The sequence below is a fragment of the Limulus polyphemus genome, unplaced genomic scaffold (assembly GCF_000517525.1).
Source record: "Limulus polyphemus unplaced genomic scaffold, Limulus_polyphemus-2.1.2 Scaffold215, whole genome shotgun sequence".
In the NCBI taxonomy this organism is placed as follows: domain Eukaryota; kingdom Metazoa; phylum Arthropoda; class Merostomata; order Xiphosura; family Limulidae; genus Limulus; species Limulus polyphemus.
In genome coordinates, this window is record NW_013665825.1 from 586,829 (window position 1) to 603,389 (window position 16,561).

General features: G+C 34.8%; 1 protein-coding gene across 3 annotated transcripts in view; it reads left to right on the forward strand.

Moving 5' to 3' along the window:
* Nucleotides 1–16,561, forward strand: part of LOC106478481 (sodium/potassium/calcium exchanger Nckx30C-like) — a 103,152-nt gene that overhangs the window by 19,913 nt on the left and 66,678 nt on the right. For all 3 annotated transcript variants that reach the window (XM_013939026.2, XM_022382085.1, XM_022382084.1), the window contains exon 2: nt 13,046–14,155. In XM_013939026.2, coding sequence (XP_013794480.1) covers nt 13,316–14,155 — 840 coding nt within the window. In that variant the 5' untranslated portion in view covers nt 13,046–13,315. The remainder of the gene's footprint in view (nt 1–13,045; nt 14,156–16,561) is intronic.

The window sequence follows — 16,561 nt, forward strand, 5'->3', positions numbered from 1 at the left end:
GTAGCAGACTACAACTAAAGAAACGGGTATTAAGAAAAGTACTTGTAGCAGACTACAACTAAGGAAACGGGTAATAAGAAAAGTACTTGTAGCAGACTACAACTAAGGTAACGGGTAATAAGAAAAGTACTTGTAGCAGACTACAACTAAGGAAACGGGTAATAAGAAAAGCACTTGTAGCAAACTACAATTAAATAAACGAATACTAAGAAAAGCACTTGTAGCAGACTACAACTAAGGTAACGGGTAATAAGAAAAGTACTTGTAGCAGACTACAACTAAGGAAACGGGTAATAAGAAAAGCACTTGTAGCAAACTACAATTAAATAAACGAATACTAAGAAAAGCACTTGTAGCAGACTACAACTAAGGAAACGGGTATTAAGAAAAGCACTTGTAGCAGACTACAACTAAGGATAGGGTATTAAGAAAAGTACTTGTAGCAGACTACCACTAAGGATAGGGTAATAAGAAAAGCACTTGTAGCAGACTACCACTAAGGATAGGGTATTAAGAAAAGCACTTGTAGCAGACTACCACTAAGGATAGGGTATTAAGAAAAGCACTTGTAGCAGACTACCACTAAGGATAGGGTATTAAGAAAAGCACTTGTAGCAGACTACCACTAAGGATAGGGTATTAAGAAAAGCACTTGTAGCAGACTACCACTAAGGATAGGGTAATACGTAGTATCAAAGAAATATGGAGTAACAAAATCCACAATCAGAGCAATAATAAAAAAATTTCCACAGATCAAATTCAAGTGAAATGCTTGAAAAAAAGTGTACGCCCAAAGAAAGTTTTGGGTACCAAAGGCAAGAGAACCGTCCGATTGGCTTAAAAAAATTCAAGACTAACAGCCGAAGACTTAAAAGAAAGATTTAGAATCAAGATTAACAGCCGAAGACTTAAAAGAAAGATTTAGAATCAAGACTAACAGCCGAAGACTCAAAAGAAAGATTTAGAATCAAGATTAACAGCCGAAGACTTAAAAGAAAGTTTTAGAATCAAGATTAACAGCCGAAGACTTAAAAGAAAGATTTGGAAGCATCAGACATAATGATGATGATGCACGAAAGAACTGTACAAAAGCATCTGGACAGAAGAGTTGTATGCGCTTAGACTTCGCTGCAAACCACTTTAAAAAAAAATGTATAAAACAAACCACGTAATATTTTCCAAGAGATATGAACAGGAATCTTAAGCTTTCTTCCACTAAATTCTCTGGTCTTTTGAGACTATAACAGCACATTTTCCCACATAAATCGACCACGTTATGTTTGTAGAGAAAAGGAAAGCCATCAATGAAAAGCACCTTGTACCTATAGTTAAACATGGGGGTGGTTCGATCATGATGTGATAGTGATGAACATCTTGTACCTATAGTTAAATATGGGGGTGGTTCGATCATGATGTGAGAATGATGAACACCTTGTACCTACAGTTAAATATGGGGGTGGTTCGATCATGGTGTGATAGTGGTGAACACCTCGTATCTACAGTTAAATATGGGGGTAGTTCGATCATGATATTAAAATGATGAACACCTTGTGCCTACAGTTAAACATGGAAGTGGTTGGATCATGATATGAGAGTGATGAACACCTTGTGCCTAGAGATAAACATGGGTGTGATTCGATCATGATATTAAAGTGATGAACACCTTGTGCCTACAATTAAACATGGAAGTGGTTGGATCATGATACGGGCGATGTTTTACAGTGCAAGGACTGAAGAAATTCATTTGACTGAAGAGCGAATGAATGCAGTCATGTACCAAAGTATTCTACAAAGTACAATGACACCATATATAATTATAAGCTGATTTGCAAAAGGTTTATTCCAAGATGATGACCCAAAGCACAAGGGTAAGTCAACTCTGGAATTTTTGAAGAAACCGAAGATAAAAGTTCTGGAATGGCTTACATATTATTCATCAAATCTCAATCAGAAAGAAATGCCATAATCAACCATCATGTATCCAATATGTTTCAAAGGAAATATGCAAGACATAACGGATCCAAGATATACTGATTGGGAATTTTCAAAGCCGAATGAGGAGACACAAAATATTAAAGCAGGAGTGCCAGCACTTTGGTCTTGAACGGATTCTCCGATATTTTTTGTTAAGTTTCTAGAAAGCGGGTATTTTACGTTTTTGATTTATTGAAAGCTATTATAGTTTAGTAAAAGCTTGCATCGAATCCGTTTCCTTCATTTATGGTATAATAACAATATGGTGTCAATAATTTGTTTGCGACTGTTTATAAAGTGCACAATTCTTATCATCAGTTTAATACTGAAAATTAGTTAAAGATATGAATATTTTTTTACACTTTTTACTGCAACAATTTGCATGCTAAACTTTTAGGTTAATGTGTATGTTAGCATCCGTCATCCTGAGTTGGCTGGCTCGATTACCATCATTTTTTTGTATTCTATGGTAATTGGAAACTATACTACCCCTATTTTGTTTCGGAATTTTTGCCCGAGAGGGAAGATAAGTTTACTACGTTGTTAGTTTCAGAGCAAAGCCACATTGGGCTATCTGCTATGTCCACCGCGGGGAATGAATATCAAATTTTAGTGTTGTAAGTCCGTTAAATTACCACTGTCCCACCGGCTGACAGGGGATAAACAAGACCCTGAAAAATGTTTCATCGATGCTGTGTTATTGACGTTAAAGACACAAGCACTTAATCAGCGAAATGAATCAATTATTACTTTTCATAAAGCAGGGTATACAAGTAGCATCTAATGAAGTCATTAAGGATTCAATATCAAAAGAAAGAAGGAAAAGGAACATTATGTAACATTGTCCATTATACAGTTTTTGCTGTGCCCGGCATGGCCAGGTGGTTAGGGCGCTCGACTCGCAATCTACAAGTCGCGGGTTTGAATCTCAGTCACACCAAACATGCTCGCCCTTTCAGCCGTGGGGGCATTATAATGTGACGGTCAATCTCACTATTCGTTGGTAAAAGAGTAGCCCAAGAGTTGGTGGTGGGTTGTGATGACTAGCTGCCTTCCCTCTAGTCTTACACTGCTAAATTAGGGACATCTAGCGCAGATAGCCCTCGTGTAGCTTTGCGCGAAATTCAAAACAAACAGTTTTTGCTTCCCTCAGCTAGTATATATAAATTGTACATAAGTTAAAATTTAAAGGCTCAAGTGGACGATGTTTGTTTGTTTGAAGTTAAGCACAAAGCTACATAATGGGATATCTGTGCTCTGCCCAACACGGGTATCGAAACCCGGTTTCTAGTGTTGTGAATCCGCAGACATACCGCTCTGCTACTGGGGGGGGGGGCAAGCAGACGAAAATGGTGACATTCCTTGGATAGGATGTCATTCCATCGCAGGTTAATCCCAACTACCTACTGATACCCATTACACAGCTGAATAGCCTGAAGCTTTTAGGGTAAAGTGTATTGCTCAATAATTGCGTGTGCCAATTGATAAACAAAGAAAAAATGTTGAATTAGAAAATAATACGTAAAAAGAAAACTTAGAGATTGGTAAAGAAAGACAAAATTGAAGTTAAAAGCAAAAGCTACAAAATCATACATAACTGGTAGAGTAAGATAGAATTTGAATGATGGTAAAAAATAGACATTTAAAAAAATTGATAACGTGAGGTAAACATTGAAGTAAAGAGTAAAAGCTGTAGAATCATACAAAACAACTGGTAGAGTAAGATAACTTTGTAGGCAAAATATACAAATAAGTTTGTAAAATAAGATAAATCATTGACGCTGAAAACAATAGACTACAGTAATTAAAGAAATTGTAAAACAAAGTAAAAACGGTAACTGGGAATAATAGCTTTGTTTGTTTGCTTCTTTGAAGTTAAGCCCAAAGCTACACAATGGGCTGTCTGTGCTGTGCCCATCACGAGTATCGAAACCCGGCTTCTAGCGTTGTACGTCCGCAAACATTCCGCTGTGCCAGTAGGGGCGGAATAATAGCTGTAATCACACATGGAAACTTGTAAAGTGAGATAATAGTTGTAGTTGGGGGGTGGGGAGAAACGAGCAAAAGCTTCCCCAGAAACTGGGTCAGTAAGATATAACTATAATTGACAGCAATAGCTAGAAATATAAAGAGCAACTGATAAAAATAAGCAAAAAGTTAGTTGACATTTAGATAAGAAATATAATGAAACTGAACTGATGATTGTACGTAACTGACTATTGAAAACCTTTAGATATTGATTCTACATAAAAGAGAGTGGACTGTATTAATTTCGAACAATATAACTTGAGTATCAGTTGTGGAAACTTCGATTTTTTACAGAACTTAAAAGAAAAAGAAACAGTCGTTGAAACCAATATTTGGAATAATTTATACTTTGTATGTATTGTACAAAAAGCTGCGTTTCTGTCGATCTGAAAATAAATACAAGAAAAATGACAATTTAAAATCATCTAACTATAACCGAGGAAAATATTATTAAAAACTAAGAATTTGTTATTCTACTATAATTTGAGAGAATTTTGTTTGTTTGTTTGTCCTTCTAGATTTTTTCCAAATATGGTTTAATCAATTAGGAATGATTCGGGATGTGTCAAAAATAATTTATTTTTCTTTTGAAATGCACAGATTTCATAGCTCTAGTGCTGGCTAAATATAAAAGAGTCAGTGGGGGTGGCTACTAGAGGTACTGATGGGATGTCTCCAGTTTCATCTTTTATTATATATCAGTCAGTGGGGGTGGCCACTAGGGGTACTGATGGGATTTCTCCAGTTCCATTTTTTATTATATATCAGTCAGTGGGGGGTGGCCACTAGGGGTACTGATGGGATTTCTCCAGTTTCAACTTTTATTATATGGGGTATACGTACAGATTATGCACTTTTAATATTAAGGACAAAAACAGATACACCATTTATATTCATAATTGGTTTTGGTTTCTTATAAATTTCGCGCAAAAATACACGAGGACTATCTACGCTAGCCGTCTATAATTTAGCAGTAAAAGACTAGAGGGAAGGCAGCTAGTCATTACTACCCACCGTTTGTGAGATATCAGCCACTGTTGGAGCTAAGGCAGAATTTTTGTTTTTATTTTCGTTCAAACATTTTGGAAGGATTTCACGTGTCACATCAACACCACGCACTTACATTCTAATCATTATTGTTCAATTAAACCTTTTAAGGAAATTAACTCATACAGGGAATATTGGTTTGTTATGCATTTTGCGCAAAGCTGCACGAGGGCTATCTGCACTAGCCGTCGCTAATTTAGCAGTGTAAGAATAGAGGGAAGGCTGCTATTCATCACCACCCACCGCCAACTCTTGGGCTACTCTTTTAGAAACGAATAGTGGGATATACTGTCACGTAATAACGCCTCCACGGCTGAAAAGGCGAGTATGTTTGGTGTGACAAGGATTCGAACCTGCGACCCACAGATTGCTAATCGAGCGCCCTAACCATCTGGCCATGCCAGGCCTACAGGGAGTAACATGTAGCTTAGGGTATTACTCACATTATCAGTTACACTACACTGGACTGGCTTTAAGGATCCTTTAAGGATGGCAATGTGTGTGAAAGATCCGAAAACAGCAACGAAACAGGATGGTACCTTGGTTCCGAGTTGCGTTTTACGAAATGAACTCTGGGAAAGAGAGTGGCCGGATGAAGAAGAGGATGTTTTTTTTTAAATTATTAATTGTTGTTATATGTCATTCACCGCTTATATGGTTTTGCTTCCAATAATAAATATTTATTTAACTACAAAGAAGTAGGTAACTTCCTCAGCTAAGTAGATGTAACTTGAATTCATTACTTCAGGACGCTAACGTTAGGTTTAGTTTATATTGTAAAATTTACGAGATATAAAGTAACCATCCACTGGCTGTGGTTATTAGGTACTTGCATTGCAAGCGCTCATTCCAGCGTTTGCTATTGCAGTTGGCGTACGTACTGTTTTTTTTGAGTGGGTTCCTTAATACCCATAATGGCAAAATACAGGTTATTTGATTTTCAATTTGTTTGTTTATTGTTAATCACCAAAATACACAGTATGCTATCTGTGCTGTTCCCACATTGAGTATCGAAACTTGATTTTTAGCATTATAAGCTAACAGACTTACTGCTGAGCCACTGGAGGAGGGGGACAAGGTTATATTGAAAGCCATTTTAAAGCAGGCTTTACATTTTTAACACTTTGTAAAAATGTGTACATAAAATTTTCTCATTGGATGTCTCTCGATGGGACAACGGTAAGTTTACGGACTTACAACGCTAAAATTCGGGGTTCGATTCCATGCGGTAGACACAACAGATAGTCAAGTGTAGCTTTGTTTTGAAAAAATTAACTACCTCTTCAGATTCATCTTATTTAAGCTCCGGCATGGTGAGGTGGTTAGGATGCTTGACTCACAATCTGAGGGTCGCGGTTTCGAATCATAGTCCCACCAAACATGTTCATTAAATTAGGGAGGGCAAACGCAGATATCCCTCGTGTAGCTTTGCGGGAAATTCATATCATTAAGAATACTTGGGCCAATTTTATGTTGCTGGACAAAGATTGGGGATATTGAGATTTTTTTTAATTTCTGGAAAACGTCACGTGGCTCTAGAATCAAAAGCTGGTGAATGAAATCTTGCAGAACTGTTCTAGAGTGTTCAGGATAAAACAAAGCATTTGTTTAATTCTGGAGCAGATTACTAAGCAGTTCTGTTTGGTAATGTCTGAAGTTTTGTTCAGTCTGTTTCGGAAACTTGTTTGAAGTTTTGTTCAATCTGTTTCAGGATCTTGTCTGAAGTTTTGTTCAATCTGTTTCGGGATCTTGTTTGAAGTTTTGTTCAATTTGTTTCAGGATGTTATTTCAAATTTAACTGTACTGTTTTTTCATGTATACAGTAACTGAATTTTGATGTATTTCTAAAAGTATAATTAAGTTTTATTCATACTAAATTGTTTGATTACATTTTTATTGAAAGTGCAGAAATACAGCTAGAGATAAAAACATGTTGACATTTATAGAACTATTTATTCTAACATGCCAGTTTAATATTTCAGCAAGCCAGAAGAAAACCTATAAATCTTGATTTTCAATTATATGATTCTAAGAATTACTATGTTGCCTTGGAAACGTATATTGCAACAATAAACGTTTTAACGATGCTGCCTTGGAAACGTATATTGTAACAACAAATGTTTTAACGATGCTGCCTTAGAAACGTATATTGTAACAACAAACGTTTTACAGTATATATTGTGACACTAAACATCATACAATAGTTTCCTGGGTAACATACATTTTAACACCAAACATCATATAACAGTTACATATGTCACGTATTGTAACAACAAAAGTTATTCAACTGTTACTTGGGTAACGAATAGTTTTCGAATAGTCAAGAAACTATACTACTACATGTTTTGCGAAAAAGTAATTTTGGCATAACTTGTCAACTTACGTATTTACTTAAGAGCGATATAAAAGATGAATATTAGAATATCCAGTGGATAACTCAACGAACAGTTCCTACCTCTTCTGTTTAACGTAACAACCTTGATAACTCTTGCATTATTGCTAGACAAATATACGTAAAATTTAAATACCGTCTTCTTGTCTACAGCAAGCTGTACTTTGTCATTTATTAAACGTGGTGTGCGAAATCCTCGTTTTAACCCATGGAACAAACAAAGCTACTGAGACTAGCAAAGAAATTGTTAAACCCTAGTTAAAACAGTCTTACTTGATGTGCGCAGAAGACATGCTAATATAATTGAACCTTATACCTCTATTCTATTCCCGTACTTTGAAAAATCTTTATATATGAACACGTGATAAGGCTTAGGAGTAATAAAACAACTACTCCACATTCCAGACACTGAAGTAAACAAGTCTCTAAGCGACATTAAAAAGTCGGCGAGATACGCTACCGCTGATATGCAAATATTTCCATTCAGGCAACATTAAAAGGGAAAGAAAATAAAGACAAATCACTATGCCTATGTACATCGGTTTTCTTTCCTGTCAGATAGTCTCTTTATTACCTGATTTGTAGAAGCAAGTGTTTACCTGTATTTGCTAACATTGTTATTGTTAGATAGTCTCATTATTATCTGACTTATAGAAGCAAGTGTATGTCTGTCCTTGTTAAAACTGTTCCTGTAAGATAGTCTCTTTATTACCTGATTTGTAGAAGCAAGTGTTTACCTGTCTTTGCTAAAATTGTTCTTGTTAGATAGTCTCATTATTATCTGACTTATAGAAGCAAGTGTTTGCCTGTCCTTGTTAAAACTGTTCCTGTAAGATGGTCTCTTTATTACCTGATTTGTAGAAGCAAGTGTTTACCCGTTCTTGCTAAAATTGTTTTTGTTAGATAGTCTTTTTATTACCTGATTTGTAGAAGCAAGTGTTTACCTGTCTTTGCTAACATTGTTTTTGTTAGATAGTCTCTTTATTACCTGATTTGTAGAAGCAAGTGTTTACCTGTCCTTGCTAAAACTGTTCTTGTTAGATAGTCTCTTTATTACCTGATTTATAGAAGCAAGCGTTTACCCGTCATTGCTAAAATTGTTCATTCATATTCGTATTGAGTTAATGTTTCACTATTTCCCTGTTAAGACAAAGACAGATCTTCATGTTAAAACTACAGTGTATATAACATTTTCTGAGACAAGGGTTGAGGTAAAGGAATGTTTGCTCACTGCTGTTTTCTCTAATTTAATACCTGCCACACGAGGCAGTCCAACATCTTTTAGCACTGAGCCTAGGAGGGTCAACAGGATGGTCATTCCGGAAACCGTTGATTTCGGGTTATTTCGATAGATCTTGATGAATGAAGCTCGACACAGCTTCTAAAACGAAAAAAAAAACAGCTAAATTTGAATGAAAATATGACATGTTGAAATCTGTATGGTTTACACTATGGTGGCATCATACTGTCCATTATACCATCCTATATTTACTCTTCATTCTGATAATGCATCGTGCATCTGCTTCTTCTTCAATACTGCATCTTTGATTTTTTAATGCGTCACTAGTTTGACAAAATATTAATACTAATAATTTTTAAATATGATTCCAATCTCCCTTTTTTTCGAAGATAACGATACTACTGTACCCGTTCTTTTTTTATGTTTTGCTGTCAGTGCAGTAATCGATTGTCGAATATTCGATTCAGTTCATATGTCAAGTTGATTTGGATATCTTTGAATAAGTTCATCCTTCATCCAACCTGGACCCATTGGTTAGCTTAACCGTTACATAACTACATCTAAAACATTTCAAACATGTTTCATTGCTGTATCGTGTTACTTTACATTTACAAGTTAACTTCTCCTTGTTGGTTCTCATGGTCTCGGGTCAGGTCAGGACTCTGGTCCAGCAACCTAGACCTCGAAAATAGAGCTAAACGTCTTTTTTGTGTGTGTCCAATAAAAACAACCCAAACCTTTCCGGAATGACTCATTTTATTGGATCCACATTAAGATGCCGGGCTGTTTATTGTGGCAGTTGTTAAAAAAAAAGTTTACAAGAATGCCCCAAGAACTGCTTGTGAGCTATCTATTGCTCTTGTATTATTATCATCAGCTAGCTGCTGAACTCATCATGTTAGTATCTGGTCTAGATCAGTAGATAAGTTGTTGATAAGAATACAATAGCAATGACAAACTAAGTAAGAGTTTTAAAATCCTTATGGGATACTTCAAACACATCATTGTGGTTGCCTAGAGGTCACCATTATTTCTTTGTTTTTCATGGTTTTGAACTAACTAATTATCTTCTCCACTCTTATTACAAGCTACTGTGAACTTATTCCTTTTCTAACCCGTGTGTCTGTCTGTCTGGCAGTTGTTTTGATGTAAAATTAATTAATTCGAAAGAAATAATTGATCATCAAGAGTGTTCGAAGATTAAGTAATCTTCTTTCAAGCCGCGCGAGACTGAAGATTATAAACTTCTGAGGGTATTGGTCTATTCGAGCCAAGTGGGCTGATTCTAACTGGGCTGTAGTTTAAAAGCAAAATCTTGAGGCTGGTAGGTAGACGTGAGAGCAAAGGTGAAGTCGAGGCAGGTTGGAAGTATAGGAGATGAAGATGAGTCGAGAACTAATTGCTGACAAACCATCGAAACAAACGAACCTTTTCAGGGCCTGGCCTGGATCAATAAGTCCAAACGCCACTGCTGGGATCTGTAGATATAATGACTAAGAATTTGTGTGTGTGTAGAGGAGGGGGCGGGAGTACCCCGAGAAAACCCACTTTCACTAGCCAAGACCTGTTAACTATTAGTTACTGTTACTGTTAACTAATTCCCTTCACACTATTTACATGTTTTCACTAACCTATTCATTTTTATACTGTTGCTCACAAGTTACTGTTAACTAATTCCCTTCACACTGTTTACAAGCTTTCACTAACCTATTTACTTTTATATTGTTTCTCACAAGTTACTGTTAACTAATTCCCTTCACACTGTTTACAAGCTTTCACTAACCTATTTACTTTTATATTGTTGCTCACAAGTTATTGTTAACTCAATCTCTTCACAGCTGCGCACAAGCCTTTAGCAATTCTCTTTCCTACCATTGTTTCAAAATTGGAGTAAACCCAGTCCTGTTCGTAACTGCTTACGAGCCTTTACAAACCTATTTCCTTCCATACTGTTGCTTACAAACTATGTAGAGTCAAATGAGTCCTCTCTAAAGCTGCTTACAAGCCACAAGCTTTTACAAACCATTCTCTTTCCTTCCATTGTTTAAAAATTGGAGTAAACCCAGTCCTAGGAGTTCGTAACTGCTTACGAGCCTTTACAAACCTATTTCCTTCCATACTGTTGCTTACAAACTATGTAAAGTCAAATGAGTCCTCTCTAAAGCTGCTTACAAGCCACAAGCTTTTACAAACCATTCTCTTTTCTACCGTTGTTTACGAAGTAGTAAACCCAATCCTGTTGCTTACAAACTACCACGTAAAACCTTATTTCATCTGAACTGTTTACTAGCCTGTAGTAACCAATTCACCTAGTACAGTTATTAAGGAGTCTCTACAAATCCATTTCTTCTCTGAAATTGTTTAAAAGTACTTTAAACCTATCATTTCTATACAGTTGTTTACAAGTAACCCTATACCTTTCCTTGCTCCGTCATTGTTTTTAGCCACTCCAAAAATACCTTACGTCTGTAAATGTTTTTTTCATTGTAGAACTATAACTCGCAACAGCAATGTGTTGGTTCTAATATTTTATTAATGGGTACTTTCAGAGTTATTTCTTACGTGTTTTGTCGCACGTTATCGTTGTAACACTAACCTTCCATAGGTAAAATTGAAGCATACGTTGTACACAAATATGTAAAAAAATTAATTGATTTTCGTTCAACTTTCTTCTCCCTGTTATTATGTTACTTACTGTCGTACAAAATACCAGTAATGATGCTTAAATGTAAGAAAAAACGTATCCGATGCCATTCATTTCATTATTTACGAGAGAGTTATTAATATGTTATTAAACTTAGAATCTATCTACGTCAGAATGTCATTTTACCCATAATGCTCTGTGCTCGTTGAGTTGTTAATAACGAACGTTTTAATTTTTGGTAAAAATCATATTTTAGAAAATAATAATGTGATAAATAATGAATCAATGTGAGAAAATAGTCTGTAATGATTAAAAAACACCTAATAATAAATTTTATACCATTTTAAAAGTTTTCACAACTTACAGAAATAAGTTATTTATATCTGAGGTACTGACAAGTTTAAACCGTTAAAGTTTTTTGGTATGGGAAGTGGAAGGGTTCAAAAAGTGTTGATATATGTATTAATTTAAAAATCTCTCGATCACGCTTTTACTTCTCGGAATCAACACCAAAAACGTGTGAAACGTTTGAATTCCGTTGCGTTTTGTATAAAATGTTTTGAGTAAAAGCCAGAATAATGCAGCCAGTGAAGATGTAACAAGTAATTGAAACATAAACAGAATTATTATTTCACTAATAAAATAAAGTACAAAATATATTTTGTAAATGAATCCCAAAACTCATTACGATCTCAGTTTGTGATCTCGTTGGGTACATTATTTTTCTCGAGCTATGTCGGAATTTAAAATAAATTTATTTGACACAACAATAAAGTTTAGAACATTTTTAAGTATCCAGATTTTTATTTCCGGAACTTAATTTGTAGTACATGAGAACTACTCTTTGCGATAAATAATATGAAAGTATTTGAATAACAAACAATATATTTTATTTACCAAAGCACTAAATTATATCAAGGCCAATGAGTTGTTAATGTAAGAAACCATGCTTCAGTTATTGTTGAGGTGGAAAATTACTTAAGTTTTAAAAATTGTTTTCAAAAGTTCGTTTTTTTCTTCAAACTCTATTATGGATTTTTACATTAATAACGTCACGAAGTTTGAAATTTAATAATGAATATACTTTTTTTTCTAATTTATTTAATTCTTTGAATTTACTGGACACTAAAGGCTTTATAATCAAGAGAGAAAATAGATTAATACAAAATTTATGAAGCTTAATTTTCCAGATGTTCCTATAGTATATATATATATATTTACTTTGAAAACGAGCTCTTTGTGTCATCATATCATTAAGTCAGGTATGCTGAATATCTTATTAACTTAGGTATTGTGGGAGTCATGTTCATTTAGGGAAATGGTTTCCAATCTCTCTGAAGTATCTTCCTAATACGAATCTAGATGATTGAATGCATCCTTATGGTAAAGTTAAATTTGTATCAGTCATTAGTGAGAAACATTGATAATGTAAAGGCTTAAAAGAAACTAGATGCTAGAAAAAAAAACAAGGTTTGCATTCTGTATTAATTCTACTTGAAAATTTATGGGTCAAATTTGAATTATTTTTGTAATTCTAGCATGTGTATTTCCTACGATAAACAATGAAGAAGCTTGTTTAAAATAAAACAATGTAATCGGTTTAGGCTTTAGGTTAAGAGTGTTTCTTGCAAACGTTTACTTATTGAATTTATTTAAAATAAACATCATATTGCCACATGTTTGCTTTTAGTATTTAACTCATAAATTAATTTCATTACAGATTTTCTTTCCTGTCGTCGTCGTTGATGGATCGTCGTCAATTTTTTCTAGGATTTGCGTTGAAGTGTGAAATTTTCAATGTAGGAATTATAAACCAGTCTGTGACAAAATATGACAGTTGTGTGCATTTCAGTGTTAAAGATGGACCATACAGCAACTTCACAATTAACATTCTTAAATGGATCTGTAATCTTACTCTTATATTAAAGTGAAAGGAAAAAAATTGAGCTTAAGAATTATTCAATTGTCTTATTCTATATCTTATTAAATAATGGAACAAGTTTCATCAAAACAATTCCTGAAGAAACGATGGAGACCTCCTCTTCAGGTATTTGGAGTTGGTTTATCTTTGGTCTTTTTTCTGTCTTACTTTTACTCTACGTCGATCATTATCGAACAAACTAGTCCTAGCGGTGAATGGAAAAGGTTTTGGGATCTCGAAGAAACGGAGCTAGAATACAATCTCGTGCTTTCTAGACATCTGTTACAATCCGCAAGCCAAAATGCTAGTGAGCCAACTAAAAAACCGCCTCAGTTTCCAGAAGATTTGTTCTCTGAGCAGCAACGTAAAAATGGAGCAGTGGTCTTTCACGTTTTTGGACTTGTCTACATGTTTGCCGGATTGGCTATCGTCTGCGACGAGTTTTTTCGCCCTTCTCTAGACGTGATCACTGAGAAACTTCAAATATCCGAGGATGTAGCGGGTGCAACCTTCATGGCAGCTGGAGGAAGTGCTCCCGAACTCTTCACCAGCATCATCGGGGTTTTCATCTCGTTTGATGATGTCGGAATCGGCACTATCGTGGGATCAGCTGTCTTCAACATTCTATTTGTAATTTCCATGTGTGCCATTTTCAGCAAAGACGTACTGCAACTGACATGGTGGCCTCTCTTTCGAGATGTCACTTTCTATTCCATCATATTAATCATTCTCATGGTATTTTTCAATGACAATGTAATTTTCTGGCACGAAGCCTTGATTCTTTTTCTATGTTACCTTGCTTACGTGTCCTTTATGAAGTTCAACTCTCAAATCGAACAGTTTGTTAAGCGGATTTTAAATAGAAACAAAGTAAAGAAAGTAGGAAGTACCGATCATTTGATGCCAGGAGTAAGTAGACCATTTGAAAATTTCATTTGGATTAACTAAAGCAATATTAGATTATGTTTTAAAAATTATGGTTTAGTTGTACTTCAGTGGGTTAGTACAGCAAAAATATCTTATATTTGTACCTGAATTAGTAGTTGATTTATAACATTAATTTTAATGGGGTTTTTTTTGTATAATGTGCCGTTCGGGTAGAATATTCCATTTACAATTCCAGTGTTTGTATTACAGGAACATAACACTTTTTTTATATATAAAGAAAAATATTTTTTGGAATAAAAACGTAAATTCTAAACAATTGAAATATTTGTAGGTGAGAAGGGTCTTTAGTATTCAAGACATATGATAAGTCATTTTCTAGTGAGTTTGATAGTGCACATGATGAAATATATGAATACATGTGTGAGATATAAATACAGGTAAACGCAATACATTACAACAAACCTGCTAGTTTCCGCGAAGGATTTGTTACAAAAAACTTCTCTTTTAATAATCCATGATCGGAAAAAAGTGTATATATTTTTATATATAAAGACGAAATATGTGTTTATTTGCAGCCTAACTCCCCCAAGCCTATTGGGCCAATTTCAACCAAAATTTTTACACAAACACTGAACTATTTGGAATGTTCTGAGTGGGTCAAAATTGAACTTAACCGTATTTCTATTTTGTAAAGCCTGTTGGTCAATTTCTCCGAGCCGATTGGGTCAATCTCAAACAATCTTGGCAGGTTGACGCTTTAGCCAATGTTGAATATTCTAAAGGGATCCAAGGTCAAAGTATGAAAGTTGCTGGATTGTTTCTCAAACAACCATGCTTTTCTCATGGTGAATAAGATCATTAGGGTGTTCAAGGGTGGGATCACATCAACATCTTTATTTATTGGTAGATGGAAAGCAAACTGCAAATGTTGTTTATGAAGAAACTTTGTTATAATTTTAAAATTTTGAGATAAAGTTTATGTTCAAGTTATTACTTTGAAATATATGATTTCTGTTAAACTTACATTATTTTAATTAAGTTTAAACATTCCCTGTCAGTTGACGGGTACTTCAGCTTGTACTGATACATGTATATATTTAAGAGTTCCTTCAGATTCTGCTAAGTTTATCTAGAAATATATCAATAGGACGTCATCTTTTGATAAGGCCTAAACAGTTTTAAAATAATGTTACAACTTTTCTATTCATTTACTTGGCTGACATAAGTGATGCTTTTTGATATCCGTAATTGAAATTATATATGGTTTTCATTGGAAATAAGGATCTCTTAATAATAAAATAACACAACGACGGAATAGTAATATGTGTAATAAGAGAAGAAATAACTCCGATGACAAGAGAGCACACAAATCTGTATATTTTATAGATGTATTGCTTACTTGTAATTTGTATAGGTACGGCTGCATTTGGTTCTAAACTAGTAAAAACGTATATTTCCTGTTATACATAAGAAAATTTCTAATTATCAAAATTATGTTAATAATTTCTCTCTTTACTTATAGCTGTCCAGTTCCTTCTTCTGGTCATTACTTATAAAAGTAGTAACATTTAACCACTGCGAACTTATATATTTGCAACATGATACCCAACTAAATAAAATGTACTGAAAAGCGACTTCTGGTGAGCTCTCGTTAATGTATATTTAGACAGAGATCTTTAAACGTCTCCAGAATCCAGGTAGCGGAGCATCACGATTTTCGAATTCTATTACGAGCTTGACTCATAAGCTTTAAGCTTATAAAAAAAAATACTAATTGCAGCAAAGAGTAAAAAGATAAATCGTGAAAATCACTCCCGTAAAATGAAGAATGTTGTAAAAATGACTTAAGACGAGCAATTAATTGTGAGGCCTAACATAATTATTTCATTATCGATAGAGACTAGTTTCAAGTAGTTCCTACAATCCATGCTTTGTACAACTATCATGTCATTCTTATTCCTTTTGTGTCTTTAAGCATGTGATGATGCAATTGGTTATATGAAATAAAATATATAACTGGTACACTGAGTGGTCACAAGTAAATAGACACCTAATTTTTCGTCATTTAACTGATTTATGCTAACTAATTTGTGTTCACAAAGCACTATATAAATGGAAAATGGTCCGCACACTGATTATCTTGTGCTACAACATGCCCAGCACTCAAGGTTCTCTCGAATTGTCAGATTTTGTTAGAGGAAGGATAGTTGGTCAAGCAGATGGTGGAATAAGTCAGCGGCAACTTTCGCAGAATTTGGGAATCCCGCTTTCGACAGTCAACAGAATCATCGTGCAGTTCAGGAAACACGGCAAGGAAACAACTGAGCAGCGTCTGGGTCGTCCTGGTCCATCGGAGAGGACAAAAAGGGCTGTGAAGAGGAGCATCGAAATGGATCCCAGATTAACGACTGCAGAAGTGGCCAAAGT